The sequence below is a fragment of the Acomys russatus genome, chromosome 21, assembly GCF_903995435.1.
Source record: "Acomys russatus chromosome 21, mAcoRus1.1, whole genome shotgun sequence".
In the NCBI taxonomy this organism is placed as follows: domain Eukaryota; kingdom Metazoa; phylum Chordata; class Mammalia; order Rodentia; family Muridae; genus Acomys; species Acomys russatus.
Genome location: NC_067157.1, coordinates 25,965,287 through 25,984,574, shown reverse-complemented (window position 1 = coordinate 25,984,574; position 19,288 = coordinate 25,965,287). Strand labels below are relative to the sequence as shown.

Sequence of the window (19,288 nt, the reverse complement as noted above, 5' to 3'; positions counted from 1 at the left end):
AATCAGATGCAGTGTGCAATCTGTGCTGCCATCTTGGATCCATTCTAAGGTGCTTAGTTCACTGAGCTGAACTGTTCCCAGTGTGCATCATTCTGCCCTGAAGCCCAGCACTGACCTCAGATCCTGTTTCTGGGACCCCAGAAAGTAAAACCAAAATAAACCAACTTTCCCCTCTGCCTCCCTCCCCTAAAACCACAACAGAAACCAATAAATAAACATTTTAAAAAGTGTCTTCATGGTTCAACATCCGTGAAGCTGCAATTAGCTTCTTCTAACTACATCAGGAGATGAGGCAGCAGGTCAATCTTCTCAGGCACAGCACATATACACTATGAATATTCTTCATTCTTAAGGTCTTTGGCTTCATCAACATTGCAGTTATGAGATTCTTTTATGATATATTTTGTAATTATAGAAAAAAAAGACCTAAAAAATGAGGGCACAATGATTTAGGAAAGGAAAGTGTCAAATCAGCATGGGCATATGATATCTATCCTGCTCCATTTTTGTCCTCATGACAACTTCCGCATGGCCCAGTGACTTTCCTCTCATGGTCCAGTCTCACGGCTACACCCTCATGGCCATCTCCTCATAGCCACCTCCTCTTGGCTCAGCAACCTTCTTCTTCTTCTTCTTCTTCTTCTTCTTCTTCTTCTTCTTCTTCTTCTTCTTCTTCTTCTTCTTCTTTTCTCTCTCTCTCTCTCTCTCTCTCTCTCTCTCTCTCTCTCTCTCTCTCTCAACCAGAGACAATGAAGAACAATTTCCTCACAATATTGAGACAGGAGAGTCTTCAATAGTAATTATATTACCCAAATCTGTTAATATTTAGTTCATTGCAGGTTTAGCAACTAACAATCGAATATATAGCGACACACCTTAATACAATGTGAGTGAAGGTCACCTCTACAACTATGGGGTCTCTTGATATTTAACAGGACATACTATGCATTATAAAATGTCCATGAACTTATAGGAAACAGTCAGGATGCTATGGTTTGAATCTGAAATGTCCACTATAGGCTCATGTATTTGTACACTTGGTCCCTAGCTGGTGGCAATGTCTTGGAAGGTTGTATGGTCCCTGTGGGCAGGCCTTGGAGGGTTGTAGCATGGGCTTATTCCAGTGCAATGCTCTCTGTGTCTTTGTCTTGCTCCCTGTTGTCTGAAGTGCAGTACCTGTTCAGTCTCTTCATCACATGACAGAGTTAAACAGCCATGCCTTTCTACCATAAGGGACTGTTTGCCTAGAAACCTGAGTCAAAATAAACTCTCCTTCACAGTGCTGCATCTGCATGGACTTTATCCCAGAGATAAGCAAAGTGACGGCTGCAGCTCTGCATTTATGGATAACACAAGTTGCTGTTATATACAGCACCACAAAGGGTGAGAAGCTACAGAGCTACACAGATGCTCGGGGTCCCAAAGCTAAATTATCTAACAAATCCATGTGATATGAACCACCCGCGTGAGACTTCTCTTCAGCCAAGAGAGTTAGGGTAGCATAGCAAGGCCTAGCCATGTGGTTGGTAGGCCTTTGGTTTACAGGAAGGCCATGTGGTTTGTAGGCCTTTGGTTTACAGGAAGGCCAGGAAGGAGTTTGAAGTTATGATAAAGATCAGGGGATGAAATGAAGAAGCCCACCGGGAAGCCCACCGGGAAGTCCACCGGGACGTCCACCAGGAAGCCCACCGGGAAGCCCACCGAGAAGTCCACTGGGAAGTCCCACATGTGGCCAGTGCCCACACTTTTCTGAAAAAGTTCCCTGACAAAGTAAACGCAGAGACATTCGTTACAGACTGGAAGATAAAGATGAGAAAACAAACTATCAGGTAATTGACATACACTTAGGGTCAGCAAAAACACATGAAGAAAGTGATGAATCACTACATTCCATTTGCTAATGCAGTTTTTTTATAGAATTTAAGCATTTAAATTTACTATCAATATTTTATTTTAAAATGTTTGGATTTTGGTTATACATTACCAGGCTAGATTGTTCTAAACTTTATAAATTTATGCCACACAAGGTAACATCAAAAGAACTGTATGTGATACAATACAACTTATCAATTTCTTGAGGATTTTCTGTAGTGTCACATAACTTAAGTATGAATGAACTTAAAAATCAATTGTTACTTGAACAGAAGAATCATACTATTTATTTAAATTTAATTGAAAAATAATCTCAATAAATGAACATTAGTTAAGCAAAACAACAAAATCCAGAAACCATAAGAGTACAGATTTTCATCATATTAACTTTCAAATTACTTATTATCTAAAGATCTGTTTTTAAAGCAGTAGTCATTTTGAGAAGTTTTAGTAGATATTTCATGTCACTTGAAAATAATCTTGAGCTAGCCTCAGCAAAGAACTAAGCTCCTTGATGTAAGGCAGTAATCCTGGGGAAACATCCAAAATTACTGTATGGAAGTAATCTATCAAAATTGTTTCATTACCTTTTGGCCAATTAATTGTAAAATAGTTAATGATAGAAGTAAGCCACACCCCGGGCAGAGCAAACTTGAGATGACCTCAGGCACCCTGAGGCCCTGGGTGCTACTAAGATGAGCAAGTATGTGGTGGACAGATGAGAGAGAAAGAGAAGCCAAAGGATGTGTGCAGAGTGAAGAGGCAGAACTGGAGAGTTGAGGGTAGTGAGGAACAGCCTGATGTACGGAGCTGGTGATGCCACATGAGGCCATGGTGAGGTCCTGGCCCATCCTGCAGCTGAGGGCCATGAGTGGGTCTGTGGCCCTGAAGCAGTCGGGGAGCGGGGTTCTGTTACCACCAAAGGCTGTGCAGATGTCCTTGGTCTGGGCTGCCACCTGGAGCCCTGTTGATGTCTGAGGGCTGCGCAGAGCTGGCCCCACTGCTCAGGGGCTACAGCATTTGGGAGAGCTGCTCCCACAGCTTACTTAGGAAGCACTGTAGAGCTGGCCCTGGTTGCAGGAGTTTCAGGTGAGTCAGCTCCAAAGGCTGAAGGAGGCCAGAGGCAGGAGGAGCTAATATCAGGGAACATCCATTGCTTGGGAGAGCTTGTTATAGCTTCTGCATTACAAAAGCCCATAGAGGTAGCTGTGGAGTGCAGGAAAAGGAGTTACTAACAGTCTAAAGGGTTCAGGCATCTGTAGGTTCCGTTCTAAGTAGAAAGGCTTAAAGAAAAATGGCTTTGCCCTAAGTAACTTGGGGCTTATCTCATCAACAGAGAATAATCCTGGAGTTTAAGTTATCTGAACCTGAGACTGGGAGGTAGGGGGGTGGATCAAATTCTACAAGTCTTAAACCTTTGAAGAAAGCTCCTCTGGCTGCACCAATTTTAATGTGTAGTTGCTTTCCACACCCCCAAATGCTCCTGAGAGACACTGCCCAGTGAAAACATTATTTACCACATAGGCCAGGATCGGGGAGTCTGAGTGGAATGACAGAACCTGCCCAGCCCATAGAACACAAAGTTAAGTGTGACCATTAGAGAACTCTGATGCATAAAGAAAGAAATCTACCACATCAGAGCTGACTCTGGTGGACATCACATTGACCTAATGCAGACTCAGAAATAGCATGAGTCATAAGAAAGGCACCATCCTCCTGAAAAGGACTCTAGTAACACAGGAAAAAATTTCAAGAGTGGAGAAATGACAAACTGACTACATGAAGTTAAAAAGTTTCTGTGCAGCAAAGGAAAAGGTACAATCAGGGAAGAAATGGCCTGCAGAATCAGAAAACAAAAGTCTTTGTCAACTACACACCAGGCAGGAAATTCAAATCCGTTGTGTATCAATAACTGCAAAACCAATGTCAGTGAGGACGTAGAAAAGAGGACCCCACCACATTCTTTGTGGGACTGTTGCCTGCTGCCCTGCTGCCCTGCTGCCCTGCTGCCCCATCAGAATCAGTCCCTTCGAACACTGAAAACATACTTGTTACAGGAACCTGCGCTGCTTCTCTCAGAGAACTGATTTTTGTTCTTCTATGAAGATTTGAAAGAATTTGTTAACTTATGCCCACTGTTTGCTCGTGATTGTTTTCAAAAGGAAAGGTAGACATTGGAAACTTGGTCACCAACTCTTTCAAAAGCTTCAGTCTCATGCTAAAGGGGTGATGATGATGTTAGATTAAAAAGACTGTGATCTCCACAGAGAGGATAAAAAGATATAAGAAACCAGAACCTTAGCTCATGGGACGGATGGAAACACTTCTCTGGGCTTCATTCTTGCTTTGAGGCAGCCTGGATGTCCTTTCAGGAAAGGGAGTTTTCATCCCACTGTCTCCCATAATAAATACTACTCCGCCTTTATTAAGTAAGATCTTGCAGATATTGGGAGATGAATGGATTAGTCCTGGGGCAAATATATCATAAGCAGGCTGTGTCCCTGTATTTCTAACTATGAACAGGCAACATAGGCTCAGCTAACATAGGCCAGACCAGTTCAGCTAGCACTGAAAGGAAGAAACCTGAGAGAAAGGTAAGGATGAGAAGATGCTCCTTAGCTCCTTAGCTTCTGGGTGGAGCCCACACTAGCTGCACCAGAGCTGACAAGCTCCATTGTGTCTGAACCATTTGCGAGACAGATTCCTAAAGTAATCACTTTTCTGAGGAATTGGTGAGAGCACAGTTCATGTCATTGTAATAAGAAAGCCTAGTAGACATGCACTGAGGCAGCCTGGGAATCTATGTCGTGCTGTGTTAATACTCTGAAGGATGTCTTTCTCAACCACAAGAACAGGAAGATTGTGAACACTGCATGAATGCCAAAGCTTACTGACGATGAAGCCTTGTAGGTTTCTATACACCTGCATCTCTAAAATAAGAGTGGGATCTGGAGGAATGCAATGGGATATAGTTTGTTTTATAATGTAACATTGCCATTGACCAACGTAAATTGGACTCCATGAGGCTTTTTGGTTTTGGTTTTGTTTGTATTTACTTTCATTTGGTTTCAGTTTGGTTTTTGTTGTTGTTGGTTGGTTGGTTGGTTTGGGGGATTGTTTTGTTTTCTTGATTTGGGGTGTTTTCATATTGTATTGTGGTACTGTTTGTTTGTTTTGAGAATGAACTAAAATTTGGGTGGGTAGGGAGGGGAAGAAGGTCTGGAAGGACTTGGGGGAGGACAAGAATATTATTTAAATATATTTAAATTTAAAAATTGTTTTAAATCATAAAAATATATGTTTTTTTAAATGTAGCATTATAAGGATTATGATTCATGGAGAAAAGGCAGCAAAATGGCTCTGCAGCTAAGGGCCCTTGTTTCCAAGCCTAGTCAAACCTCAGTTTAGTTCTGAGGACGTACATGGTGTAGGGAGAATCAACAAGTCCATCTACTGACTTCCTCATATATGCTGTGGTATGTCAAACAATGTTAAAATACATACAACCTTTAAAATGTGGACAGATGCTGGGATTTGCTGCTGGGCTCCAGGTGAGAGTGGGATGGAAGAATGGGGGATGGAAGGACCCAGGGGGCTCAGGAGCCCCACAAGGAGACCATCAAGGCTAATGGATCTGGATCCAGGGGGCCCTACACAAACTGTTGCACCCACCAAGGACAATGCATGCAGTAAACCTAGACTTCCTGTTCAGATCTAGCCAAAGGACAGCTCATTCTCCATGGTTGTGAGGAGAGAGGGGATGGCCTCTGACATGAACTCTGGTGGCCCCAATTTTATCACTTCCCCTTGGCGGGAAGGCCAATTGGCACACAGAGGAAGGGGAAGCAGGCTGTCTGGATGAGACCTGATAGACTGTAGTCATATGGTGGGGGAGGAGGTACCCTTCTGTCAGAGGTCTAGGGGAGGGGAATAGGGAGTAAGGGGGAGGGAGAATGGGAATGGGCAGACACAAGAGAGGGGATAACAATTGGGATGTAATCTGAATCAATTAGAATAAAAAATAAAATAAAAAAATTTTTAAATGTTCAAAGTCAAGTGCTCTGGGTTTTATGGGTAAAGACGTTAGGACTTCTCACAGTAAAACTGTGCTCTATTGTGTACAAATGGTAGAAGCTACAATTGGTGCCATGGCAAATCTTCACCTTAACACCCAGAAAGGGCATGAACACCATTAAAATGTTTGTTGAAACTAGAGTGGGCATGTAGATACAGAGCCATGCTAGCTAGCTGGCCAGTGGCCACAGTTCCCTCGTCCTGTCCCAAGAGTAAAATATCAAAGCAGTTTCCAGGGCAGAGCTCTGCAATGTGTGCCATAGTCTTCAGAGTGCTGGGATAATCCTGCCATGTAATTGAACTTCTCATCATTCTTCAGGTCACCTATTTGCCTCTGAAAATAAGACTGACTCACAGCAGCCCCAGGAATCCCTCATCATGCTGAGAAGCATCAGTTCCTACCAGTGTGTATTTTGTAGTTATGGGATCCGAATCAAATATCCATGTGCCCTGGACCTTAAGCCCTGTGTATGTATGGATGCCGATTCCTGATGTATTGCAGAAGTTTCTAGAGAGAACATGCAGAAACTTACATACTATGGTGTTGCCTACCTCAATACCCACCTCTCCATTTCAGACTATTTTATACTTATTTTCTGTTAGATAACTCATTCTACATTTTGTTGTTGTTACTTTGGTTTGGGTTCTGCTTCTTTGCATTGGGGGGGCGGCATTTTGGGGGGGTGGCAGTTTGATACAAAAGGTCTTCTCTAGAGCCTAGGCTGACCTAGAACTCATGATTCTCTAGCGTCAACTACCCACGTACAGTGACTGTGAATGTGGATCAACAAACCTACTTGAATTTTCACAAATTTCAAGTTACTATACACTGCAATATGTTGTATTTAAACATATTAATTGAGATGAGCCTCTTTAATTGAGCAGGCACACAAGACATATACGCATGTGTGGTGCTAAATGAATCACTATTCATGACACCTCCAAAAATATCTAAACATCGCATCAAGGCAAAAAAAAAAAAAAAAAAAAAAAAAGACAGAAAAAAAAACTGTCTCACCTATATGTTAAACAGAGTGAAATTCACAAAGCTGAAATTCTCTACATCACCAGTAGATGGTAGGATTATTCCATATCATGTATACTGTTTCCCTGTGTTAGGTTCTTTCCTTATGATTTTCATTATTACAAGTCTAGTAATGTTTATAAATTTTTGTAGAAGTGGTTTCAACAATATTGCATTCCGTGAGTGACCTTGGATAAGTCACTTACCTTCGTGTGCCTCAGTTTCCACACCTGCAACGTAAGCAGGAGATACCTGGGGGCTGGTTCAGGACCCAGGAATGTATTCTCTTCATCCTTTCTGAATACATCCAGAATGAGTGTTCCAACTACAAATAAAGTGATTTTTAATTATTTCTTCATATTTTTCAAACTGAACTTGAGAAAAGCTCACTAGTCCCTGCCTGGCAGAGGGGAACAGGATGGGAATTACAATTATTGGTGGAAGCAGGAGAGGCAGCTGAGCTTGAGCTCCTGTTACTGTGACTTCTGGAGCAGGAGGATCAGGAATCTGAGGCCAGCTTGGGTTACAAGCAAGATCTTCTTAACAACAGTTAAAAACAAGAAGAGTCTGTAATGCAGAAAACAGGGGGAGATAAAGAGTCCAATAGTGTCATATTCCAGATAGCAGCCCTGTCTACCAGGAAACAGTTTCCCATAGTAGGAACTCAAATTTGATGATACGGTGTCTTCCAATAAACAAATCTTTTGCTCTTTGTTACTCTACTCCAATTTGTGAGTTTAGCCAAAGGGATTCTTACTACTCCATGGTTCTCACTTTGTGCAGTCAACAGTGGCATATCAATTTAATCCTTCCTGCTAAGCATCCTAAGCATGTCCCCTGTGACACTCATCACACGGAATAATGCCGAGAGAGGAGAACGTAAAAATAAAGAGAATGAGTTGAAGGTCTTTGGCTCATTAAGAGCGATGAGTGTCTTACTGGAGTACACCTGCTCAGAGCACCATGCCCTTGACAAATTGTATTGCCTCTTCAGCCCTTCATTTAAATCTTAAATTCTCAGTGTCTAGCTTGTACCATTCGATTAAAGACAAAGGATTTTATATAATTTAGGAGGATAAGTTAGTGGTATGATTGAGTTCTATTCATTTGTAAAAGCCTTAATTGGACTAGTATAAACTGTGGAGCTCACTCTCCGTGTGTGTGTGTGTGTGTGTGTGTGTGTGTGTGTGTGTGTGTGTGTGTGTGTGTGTAGGGAGGGGCAGGGACTGCCTCTGACATGAACTCTGATGCCTGAGATTTGATCAGTTCCCCTTGGCAGGGCAGCCTTGCAGCCCCACAGAGGAAAGGGATGCAGGCTACCCTGATGAGACCAGAGAGACTGCGGCCAGATAGTAGGGGAGGAGATTCCCCCTCCCCCTGTCAGAGACTAGGAAAGGAGAATAGGGCAAAAGAAGGAGGGAAGGGTGGTTATGGGAGGATATGAGCAAGGGGGTAACAATCAGGATATAATATGAATAAATTATAAAAAATATTAAGTCCATTAAAAGTAATAATTACCAATACTATGACTCAAGTATTATAGCAACTATAATTTTAGCTACATGAGTAGTAAAAATTTACGTCTTCACAATGATATTCTTAGCCACCAAATAAATAAATTTTTTTTAATCTTTTTTTTATTAATTTATTCTTGTTACATCTCAAAGTTTATCCCATCCCTTGTATCCTCCCATTCCTCCCCCCCCCCCCATTTTCCCATTATTCCCCTCCCCTATGACTGTTCCTGAGGGGGATTACCTCCCCCTATATATTCTCATAGGGTATCAAGTCTCTTCTTGGCTACCTGCTGTCCTTCCTCTGAGTGCCACCAGGTCTCCCCCTCCAGGGGACATGGTCAAATGTGAGGCACCATAGTACGTGAGAAAGTCATATCGCACTCTCTACTCAACTGTGGAGAATATTCTGACCATTGGCTAGATCTGGGAAGGGGTTTACAGTTTACCTCCTATATTGTCCTTGGCTGGTGCCTTAGTTTGAGCAGGACCCCTGGGCCCAAATCTGCCTATCATATTGTTCTACTTGTAGATTTCTAGGACCCTCTGTATCCTTTTATTTTTCTATTCTCCCATGTGTCTCTCATTTAGAGTCCCAATAGGATGCCGTCCTCTCTGTCCCAGTTTCCTGGTAAGTGAAGGCTTTCGTGGGACATGCCCCTTGGGCTAGTATGCAGATATAAGTGAGTATATACCATTTGATTCTTTCTGCTTCTGGGTTAACTCACTCATTATGATCAGAACTCAAGAAATTAAACACCACCAAACCGAATAACCCAATTGAGAAATGGGGCTTGGAACTAAACAGAGAATTCTCAACAGAGGAGTATCAAATGGCTGAGAAACACTTAAAGAAATGCTCAACCTCCTTAGTCATCATGGAAATGCAAATCAAAACAACTCTGAGATTCCATCTTACACCCATCAGAATGGCTAAGATCAAAAACTCAAGCGACACCACATGCTGGCGAGGATGTGGGGAGAGAGGAACACTCCATCATTGCTGGTGGGAATGCAAACTAGTACAGCCACTTTGGAAATCTATCTGGTGCTATCTCAGAAAAATGGGAATAGGGCTTCCTCAAGACCCAGCTATTCCACTCCTTGGAATATACCCAGAAGATGCTCCAGCACACAACAAGAAACTTTGCTCAACCATGTTCATAGCAGCCTTATTCATAATAGCCAGAACATGGAAACAGCCTAAGTGTCCCTCAGTAGAAGAGTGGATAAAGAAACTGTGGTACATATACACTATGGAATACTACTCAGCTATTAAAAACAAGGAATTCCCGAAATTTGTGGATAAATAGATTGAGCTAGAAATGATCATAAATTAATTAATTAATTAATTTAATTAAATAAAAATCAATAGCAAAAAGAAAACTGCAGAAGACATCAAGCCACTCATACCTTGCAAAGCCTTGCACTAGCAGCTGAGAAGGGTGTCCGGGTACATGATTTGGCTTCCCAAGCTCTCCAGCATCTATGTGGATGATATAATTCAAATATACAAAACACCTGTGCAGATAAGCTCTGTCTACACAAAATCACAGCTTTCATCTTAAAGGGAGAAAGTGGTATTTTATTCCAGAGCTACTCTGAGAGACCATAACTGCTTACCTACCCCCAACACCCAATACGCCTTTATCAGCTCTGTTTTAATTTTACACAAAATTCTTTTTCTTGGTCTTTTTTTTTCTCGGAGCTTGCAGGTGCTGGAGTCTTTTGGGCCTCTTCTTTCACTGTAGGCACTGGCTGTTTGAAAACGATTTCATTATCTTTATCATCATTGACTTTGGTCACCTGCGACTTCCGTCTTTCCAAAAATGCTGGTGAACAAACTGGCGTGGGACCCTGTATGGCCACAAACCTCTTTTTCTTAGACCTATTACGCTTCTTAAGAATTTTTATGGTAAATCCTCTCTTCAACATCTTCCTCTCCTTTTTCCTAGGTATCCCTGAAAGTCTTTCTTTTGAGGTAGGCAAAACCTGGTTAACCTCAGAGTCCTCAGGAGTGTTAGGAATGCCTTCAGAAGTCCCTTTCCTCGGATTAGGTAAGACCAATGAAGGGAAAGCATAATCAATCCCCTTCTTAGCTAGCTTCTTCCGGAGCAGTTTTTCCTTCTTCTTAAACCGATATTCTATCTTTAACATTTGCAGATGTCCTCGTTTCTGATTGTAACGCTTCACTGATGGAAACGATGGCTGGTGAAATGTAACATTCCAGTCCTTAAAAAGTTCTTTATGGACTTTTTCTGGTGGCATAAATTTACACGGAAGAAGTCTTTCACCAAAAAGGTAGTTATCCATCGTTTCTGCAACTATCTTGGCAACATCCTCAGACTCAAACTCCAAAAAGGCATAGCCTCTGCTGTGTCCAGTCCGTTTACTTCTGGACAATCTGAATCTGGTAATCGTGCCAAACTGGGTAAAGTTGTCATGGATATGGCTTTCAGTAAGTGTTGAAGGTAGGTGGCCCAGAAAAATCACTCCAGGAGTAAGTTTTTCTTCCGTCTTTTGCTTTTTCGCACGCCGTTGGATTTGCGTCAAAACCTCCAGAAACTGTGAGTCTTCCTGGGGGTTCAGCGCCAGAGTCGGCTTTGCGGGGCCCCGCGAACACCGACATGTCGGAAGACGCCATAGAAGCAAGTCCACGCGGAGTTCCCGGGAGTGACGGAAGTGACGTTCTCTTCACTTCTTGGAAGCGCATTAATTTTACACAAAATTCTTATTTGCAATGATTTCTGCCCATTGAACACACCAAAATGTGTTTTAGGCCATGGCATGATCTCTGCAACATTACTATTTTGGATAAACTATTTGCTATAAAATAATATTATTTATTGTACTTTGTTTCTGGGTTGAATACCAACTTATCCTTTCATTTCACATAAAATGCCTGTGATAAATGAACCTTCAGCTGAGTTCCACTACTCTGCACATGGTGTTTGAGGATTTTACATTTCATGTGCATGTGTGTTTGCCTGTGGATTTGTAGTTTCCTATTGCTGTGATAAAATGCCAGGAACAAGGCAATTTATAGAACAAAGAGTTTGTCCTTATGGTTTTAGAGGGTTAGAGTTCATGGTGACAGAGCAGAGTCAGCAAACAGAACGCATGATGTCAGGAGCAGGAAGCTAAGGGCTCACATCTTAGACCACAAGTACAAAGCAGAGGGACCAAACCAGAAGCAAACAGTATGAGCCTTTATTCTCAGTCTAGCTCCAGTGATGCACCTCTCATAACCAGGTAGGAACTGCCAAGTCTCATCAAACAGAGCCACCACCTGGACAACGTGTATTCAAATGCTCAAGACCATGTGGGACAGCTCATTCAAATGACTACAGCGTGCATTGCATTTAAACAAGGGAGTTCTAAGAATTCCCCTTGCTACACCTCTCTTTTAATTGTTTAATAATCATTATAATATTCTATGTGCTCTTTCATTTAGGCCCTGACCTTGAAGATTATAGGAGATAACTATATCAATATAGATATTCAGAAATGGCACTTGTGCTATAATACCTCTAGGAGACAATTTAGTAGGAAAAACAAGTAAGGCAACAAAAGATCCACTGGATACACAAATGCCTGTTAATCTGGATTCAAGTATCTGTAGTTCTTCCTTGAGTATCAGCTTGTAAGGAAAGAATACATTGATTACAAGCTGCAGCTGACACAAATGATACTGGCTTTGGATTTGAAGCCTCTAAGTTTGTGCATTCATTAAGTCTACAGGGCTAGGTACATCCCCTTCCATTGAGGCCAGACAAGGCAGGCCCATTAGGGGAACAGGATCCAAAGGAGGCATCAGAGTCAGAGAGGGTCCTCACTCCAGGGATCCACATGAAAACCAAGCTGAACATCTGCTACACATGTGCAGGGTAGCTGGGTCCAATCCATGCATGCTCTTTGATTGGTGGTTCAGTCTCTATGAACCCCCATGGACACAGATTAGTTGACTCGGTAGGTCTTCTTGAGTCCTGGACCCCTCCTGCTCCCTCAATCATTCCTCCAACTCTTCCATAGGACACCCTGAGCTCTGTCTAATGCCTGGCTGTGGGTCTCTGCATTGTTTCCATCAGCTGCTGGATGACACCTCTCAGAAGAGAGTAACCTGCCTACAAGCATAACAGAGTATCATTAATAGTGTTAGGGGTTGGCTCTCTCCAATGGGTTGGGTCTCAAGTAGGGCCAGTCTTTGGTTGGCAAGTCCCTCAATCTTTGCTCCATCTTTGTCCCTGCACATCATGTACGAAGGACAATTTTTGGGTTGAAGTTTTCGTGGGTGGACTAATGTCTATTGTCTCTCCACTGGAAGTCCTGCCACATGAAGTGGCCACCTTTTATTTTTAAAGCAAGGGAATTCAACTGAAGAAGTTCGCTAAACCTTTTGTTTTTACTTTCTGTTCTCTTTCTTTCATTTCTGTCTCCAATACTGATGCCCAATTCATTCCAACTCTTTGCTTACTATCTCCATCCTCAAGGGCCTCACTCCAGGATACCCTCTCTGCATTCACCACCATCCTACAGCATTCCTTTTCTCTCACATCAAGTCAGTTTCCATCCTCAGCGCCTCTCTATCCTTCATGCTAACTTATATGTGAGGTCAGTTAATGTTGAGCCTTAATTTCCTGTCAAGATACCCATTTTGCGTGAGGATATGACTGGAAGACTCGGATCCTTTCTTAGTCCACCCAGTGAACTGTCATCCAGATTTAAATAAGTATTGGAGTCAATTAAAATGTTCAGTGTCTGAAAGAAACCTAATGAAAGCTGATTGATTATAGCTTAGTTTAAACTGTTGAATTGTACAACTAAGAATAGCACTGTTACTATTACATGCATGTGGAATTCACATATGAGACGTATGTTTCTTGTCCCTTTGGAGAGCTGTCTATAAAAGCATTAAATGCAATTTCTAGAGGATTTTTAATACTTTTAAGCCATACCCGTGGGATATCTTTGAAATTTTTTAAATCAAAACTTTGAATTTTGTTCTTGAAAATTAAACACCAATTTAAGCATCAAGTAGATGAACAGGAAATAATGTGCTCTCTATATTGGAAGTGTGGCTGGCCTGGAAGCCAAGCAGATGTGAAGTTTATTCTGCCTGCCTTGCCAAGATGTGTCTGGTGAAAATTCTCAACAATCCCTGCCCATCTCTCTCCCTCTTTCTCTCTCTGTCTTCCTTTTTTCCCCTAAGTTCCTAGGTCAGCCTTGACTGAAACATTTGCCGACCTTTGTCTTTCAACAGCACAGGTTTATAAAGCAGTTATTTGTGCTCTGTTTGTAGGTCCCCACATTTCAACAGAACTTAAGAATGTCTGTAACATTTCCTGTTTGTCCCTGAGACCTGATTAATCCTTGGCCGACTTCACTGGCATTATCAAATGCTGACTGTTTTAATAATAATAACTTTTGAATTTGTTCCGCTTTTACTGGCTTTTCAGTAGTATCTTTGAGTCTCGCTCTGAAATCAGCATAAGGCTCAGAGGAAATTTGTATTAATTTTTTTGTAACTGGAAACTTGGCATTTTCATAGTGTTATCATTAAAAATGAGAATGAGATGACACATATGAATATGAAGAAATTTATTATAGGAGTGTGGGAAAGAAGGAAATGGGGGAGGGGCATCTCAGGGAAACAGAGACAGAAAGACAGGCAGAGAGAGAGGAAGAGAGTACAAGAGTAAGAGAGACAAAGTAAGAGAGCTATGGATGGCAGATTTTTCCCTTTTATTCTGGGCTCCTGGTGGCAGCAGCAGGTGATGATGTCAGAGGTTGCTAAGCAACTTGGAGACAGGCTTGTGAAGCTGCTTATAAGCTAGCACACAGGTTCTCCTAAATCCTTGTGCCTGCATAGGAGAAAGTTCCATGTCCTTCTTAAGTATTTCCAAGTGACCCAAGGGTGAGCAGGATGTGTCTCCCTTGTTTATATGCCTTTTCAATATTCTTTCTGAATATGTCCCATGCTTCTTCATCTCAAAGAAACCAAGGCCTATAATAACAAACCATTTGCAAGCAATCCAAAGCTTGTGACCTGGTGCTCGTGCTGCCTCTCTCTTAAAAAACGACATACAAAGAAGACCTAAAGCAAAGCCTTCCCTGGTTCCTTCCGCACCGAGGCCCCTCACCTCCTTCTGTGAGGGCTCCCGCTCTCTTGTCTGGTCTCTGGTTCATGGTGCCACTTGTTGGGGTTCTAGTTGGCATCATGGACCTGAAAGAGTGGGCCCTAAAAATGAGGCAGACTAAAGCAATAGCTTACTTTATTTTGGGCATCAGACAACTTGTACTCTGGTGGCTAGGCAGAGTCATAAGAGCAGAGTTCACTAGCATTCAAGCTGTATACAGTCACAAGGGCATCTCATGCCTGGAAACATCTTTGAATAACAAAAATAAGATGATGGGTGATCTGAAGCAAAGCAACTCTTATTTACTACCCCTGAGAGGGGCAAGAAAGCTCATTCTAAGAACAAGCCGTGCTAGAACAGAGGCTAGAACACTCTCGCATTGTTTACTTGGAGTTTCCTTACAAGCGCTCAGAATTTTTTCATTCATGAGCCATGTTATGACATTACTAACCTTCATCATATGTGCATTGTTGCGTGCAAATATGCTTTGTTTACCTTTGAACAACAAGCCAACTAACTAATTTGTCCTGGAAGAATAATTCACCTTTCGTTGTTTGGTGTACCAGCAAGTTCTATACATAAATACTTACCAACTGAAGAAAAGCATGCTACACTGCGAAGGCAATTAAAAACTGCATTTGCTGAAAAATCATTGGCTCACCATTTGTTCCCACAGGGTAATTAGAGAAAGAAAAATTCAGCAGTTCTACCTTCAACTTGTAGGGAGTATCTATACTTCGCAGCAAACATAAATAGTAGTTTTAATATTTTTGCCACTAAATAAAGTGACCCCAGTTTCTGTCCTGAGAAAATGTCAATCGTCATGTGATCAAGAAAATTACTTTTTTAACTCATGGATTTGTCATCTTAAGCAATCTTTACCAGGTTAGGTCTTGATGCAGGGCATGGCTGGCATGCCCTGTCCTCTGCCTAGGGGTGGGGCTTCCAGTTTCCCAGATACTCATTATAAACCAAACGGTTTAGTTTCACTGCTCCCCCCTTTTTTTATTGCTCCTCTTGCCCTTCACCTTTTCTCACTTCCCTGCCCTCTCTCCTTCCTTTAGCCCCACCCCCAGTGTGTGCTCTCCCTACTCCCGCCCCTCCCGTGCCACTGCCAATAAATCAGCATTTATATATTATATCTTTGTCGCCAATTAGCTCATTCAGTTTATTTAATCAATCGGTCCAGTCAGTAAAGTCTTCACCTAAAAGACAGAATGAGGACCTGAATCCAATCCCTACCATGCACATCAAAAGTAACACACCACCACATCAGCTCTTACAAGCACAGGTAATCTGAATAAAAGGGAGACAGATACAGGCAAGCGCATGGTGCTTCCTAGCTAGCCAGCCTACCCTAGTAACTGAGCCCCAGGACCCTTTCTCAAAACACAGGATGGACTGCTTTTGGAGAATGACACCTAATTTGCCCTGGCCTCCACATACCTCCACACACATACCTTTGCATGCTCACCTGTGTCCACACACATTCCTACTCAAAAAAAAAAAAAAAAAATTTGCAAACACACACATATGCCACAAACACAAAGGCTATGCAAAATAAATGATGACTAGCAACTCACTTCAGGTTTACAGTTTCTGGTTCTTTCATCTTTTGTTTTTCTTTCTTTCTTTCTTTCTACTAGAAGATCCATTCATTCTGATTTTTTTTTATTCCTCAGAGATTATGTTAATAAAAAAAACCTGCCACTTCAAACTGCCAGTCCATATGAATGAAGATTCCTCTATAAAAACAGTCCCTATATATCAAGGGCCTGTTTCCTTGAAGAAGTCTCACACTAACTCTGTGCCTCTATTTGTGCTGCCAGGAGCTCCTATCTCATGAACAGTTTGCTCTTAATCTTTTTGGTTACTGCACGTGGCCATTTAGGCTCTTTTTGCTAACATCTGGTTTTCTCTGCTTATTTCTACCTTCTGAGTGAGATTAAAGCCCAGGGGACAGTGACATGAATGTTTGTTCTCCTAGGGGACAGGGACAGAGGTGGCTGTTGGTTTTCCTCTTTCTCGTCCAAGTTGTTTTGCTATTTCATTATGCTACTTTCCGTCCTCGTGTGATATGAGGGTTTTGTTTTCTCAGAAGCGTTTTGTAAATGTGGGGTTATTTCACCAGGCTAGAGGGCATTTAAGACACTTCTTCACTGTCTTCGGCTACCAGGAAATCTGTGAGTTCCTGGGATTAACAAAACAACTGTTCATAGTTTTGGCTTGTCACAGAGACTTTTCCTGTCGTCCTGGTTAAGTGCTTATTCATCTCTCTGCTCAATGCTTATGATATTTGTTGTTGTGTGTGGCTGGTTGCCACACGTTGGGTAAAATAATAATTCCTTTATATTCATGTTTTTATGGATTCTTCAAAGCATGCTTGAAAAGTGGGCTTCATAGCTTCTGTTATAACAACAAATAAACTGAGGTACAAGAGGCATCTGACAATTGCCCAATATCACTTGGCTGGCAAGTGACAAGGCTGATATTTAATACTCATGTTAACTGATACCAATTTGTCTCATCTCATTCTCCAATATTTTGCAGCAGATTCAATTTATGAACTAGTCCCTGATGTTACAGGGTTTTGTTAAGTTTCAAACCTGGGACAAATAGCTGACCTGCCTACTTAACATTTTAAAGTGAACCTGGCCTCCGAGTTCTCCCAGCATCCCTCAGTCCCTACCCGGTACTGGATATGGCTAGCATAGCCTGCTCTCAACCCTGAACTCCCAAGCCCAGGGGCGGGGCTTCTCCTCCCTGAGAGGCTCTTCCCTATATAGTCCCACTATGCCTAAGTTTGTTTCACCACCTTTTCTCCTCAGATTCAATTCCTTTCTTGGGCTCAGATTTTGTTTTAAAGCCTAGCTGTCTTACAAAACATGGCTTGGTCTTAGTATAGCTTGATGGTCAAAGATGGCACACTTAATTTCCAAGTTCTCATAGATTATAACAACTTCTGCCACTGCAGAAACAAGTGCTCCCAAAGTCTCTTATTTCTAAGGTTCTACAACTTTCCACTCTTAAGTCTTTGATCTCCATGACTCCTCTGTGCTTTGCTCTCAAGAAGTCTTTCAAGACTGTTACGTAAATAGTCTTTATCTCAGAATTGATTTGTTAGCTCATCGGGTGCAGTTAAAGAATCTGTAAAATCTGTAACAAAATTTGGCTTTAAACTTATAACAAAAGGACCCACGGACCCTTTCTTTAACTTAATACAACACAGGTAAGCACATCCTTCCCTGAGTGATTAAGAAGTTAACTGCTAGATGAACTGTGGGTGTGGAATGTTATCATGGAAAGCACCTGTGCTCCACAAATGGGAGGGGTTCCTGAGCCCTGAACAAGTCATTGCACTGAGTACCACCCCACTGTACCAGAAAAGGATGGCTTCCGGGAGGAAGGAGGTGAAGCAAGAGAGGGGAAGTTATACTTTCTCTTAGGTTTCCTGTGAGAGGCCAAGGAGAGGAGACTTCAGGGCTTATAAGTAGTATCCTAGTAAGATAAAATGATTTTCTTCCTATTTTCTTAACCTCAAGCATTGCATAGCTCTTTTCACCTTTTTCCTTGAGGCTGGTGTTCTTTAGGTTGTAAAACAGGATCTCCTCTTTAATACATGAAAGTTCTTGCATATATAATCTGGACATGGGTGTCACTTGCTATATACGTTTATGTATTAACCTCTTTAACCACTAACCTTTTCTTTTTTCATTTCCTAAAGGGTATTGTCAGCTGTTAACCACACCACTTGCTCCAGACTACACTGTGTATTGCTATTTTGTGTATCTCAAGTTGCACTTTGGAAGCAGACAGTATAGCTAGCTCTTTTCACTCTTCCTCTCTCTCTCTCTCTCTCTCTCTCTCTCTCTCTCTCTGTGTGTGTGTGTGTGTGTGTGTGTGTGTGTGTGTGTGTGTGTGTCCCCATAGCTAACACCCTGTGATGGTGCTATCATAGACTGCAAAGTAGCATTCAAAAGGAACAAAAAGAGTTGGATGATAAGCAACTGAATAAATTATTCAAGGTGTGCTCCGGCTCCATAAGCACAGCCCATTTTATTTATTTTATTGTTTATAAAGCAGTTCTTAACAAATTGAAAGAGATTTGAGTCTTGTTTTCAGCAACTCTTGTTCACAGGAGTTCTTTTTCTCTAGGCTCTTGGCATCACCTGATTCTTTTAGGACTGATACACATCACAACTTTGACTATTAAAAATTTCCTTCCTTTCAGAGAATTTTTATTTTCTAACTCAGGACCATGGAACTTGCCTCAGCTCCCTCATCTTTGTGAATCCACTGAGGATGTGCATCTGATCTGACACTTTGAGAGGAGACACTGGGATGTCTTTGTTATTTAAGAAAAAGCCTCTAGCAATTACACCTCATCGTGACCTTCAGATAGGTAAGAACACCATACTTTCCCCCTGGACAATCCCATGTTCAGCTATCAACCAGAGCAGTAGAGTTTGAGTTCTAAGCTGTACTAACTTCTGATCATGTGCGGTGTCCTTTTCCAGCGACATCCAAGCCAGGTACTAATTATCTAGCTAGCTAACAGTTATTAGCCTACGGTTACTACATCTTGTTGTTAAATTCAATCCTGTTTCTTTCATGGGAAATGGTTAGGACTGGAAAATGTCAAACGTAAAGCAAAATCCATAGTAATG

At 41.8% G+C, this 19,288-nt stretch overlaps 1 protein-coding gene across 1 annotated transcript; it reads right to left on the bottom strand.

The window, feature by feature from the left end:
* Nucleotides 1–1,539: 1,539 nt before the first annotated feature.
* Nucleotides 1,540–14,670, bottom strand: LOC127204954 (MKI67 FHA domain-interacting nucleolar phosphoprotein-like). The gene is made up of 5 exons (XM_051164075.1): nucleotides 14,612–14,670; nucleotides 10,167–11,176; nucleotides 7,177–7,295; nucleotides 3,519–3,600; nucleotides 1,540–1,796 (listed from the first exon to the last, which is right to left on the bottom strand). Exons 1-5 carry the CDS (start codon nucleotides 14,668–14,670, stop codon nucleotides 1,540–1,542), a joined length of 1,527 nt encoding a protein of 508 aa, XP_051020032.1.
* Nucleotides 14,671–19,288: the final 4,618 nt, after the last annotated feature.

What these genes read in the sequence shown, in the direction of transcription:
- LOC127204954 (XM_051164075.1), bottom strand. Translation starts at nt 14,670, where the DNA reads ATGAACCAGAGACCAGACAAGAGAGCGGGAGCCCTCACAGAAGGAGGT. An exon ending in GAAAAAAAAAGACCAAGAAA is followed by an intron (nt 7,296 to 10,166) that starts AAGAATTTTGTG and finishes CTTTATTTGTAG; the next exon opens with TTGGAACACTCATTCTGGAT. An exon ending in GGAAACTGAGGCACACGAAG is followed by an intron (nt 3,601 to 7,176) that starts GTAAGTGACTTA and finishes CTGTGTTACTAG; the next exon opens with AGTCCTTTTCAGGAGGATGG.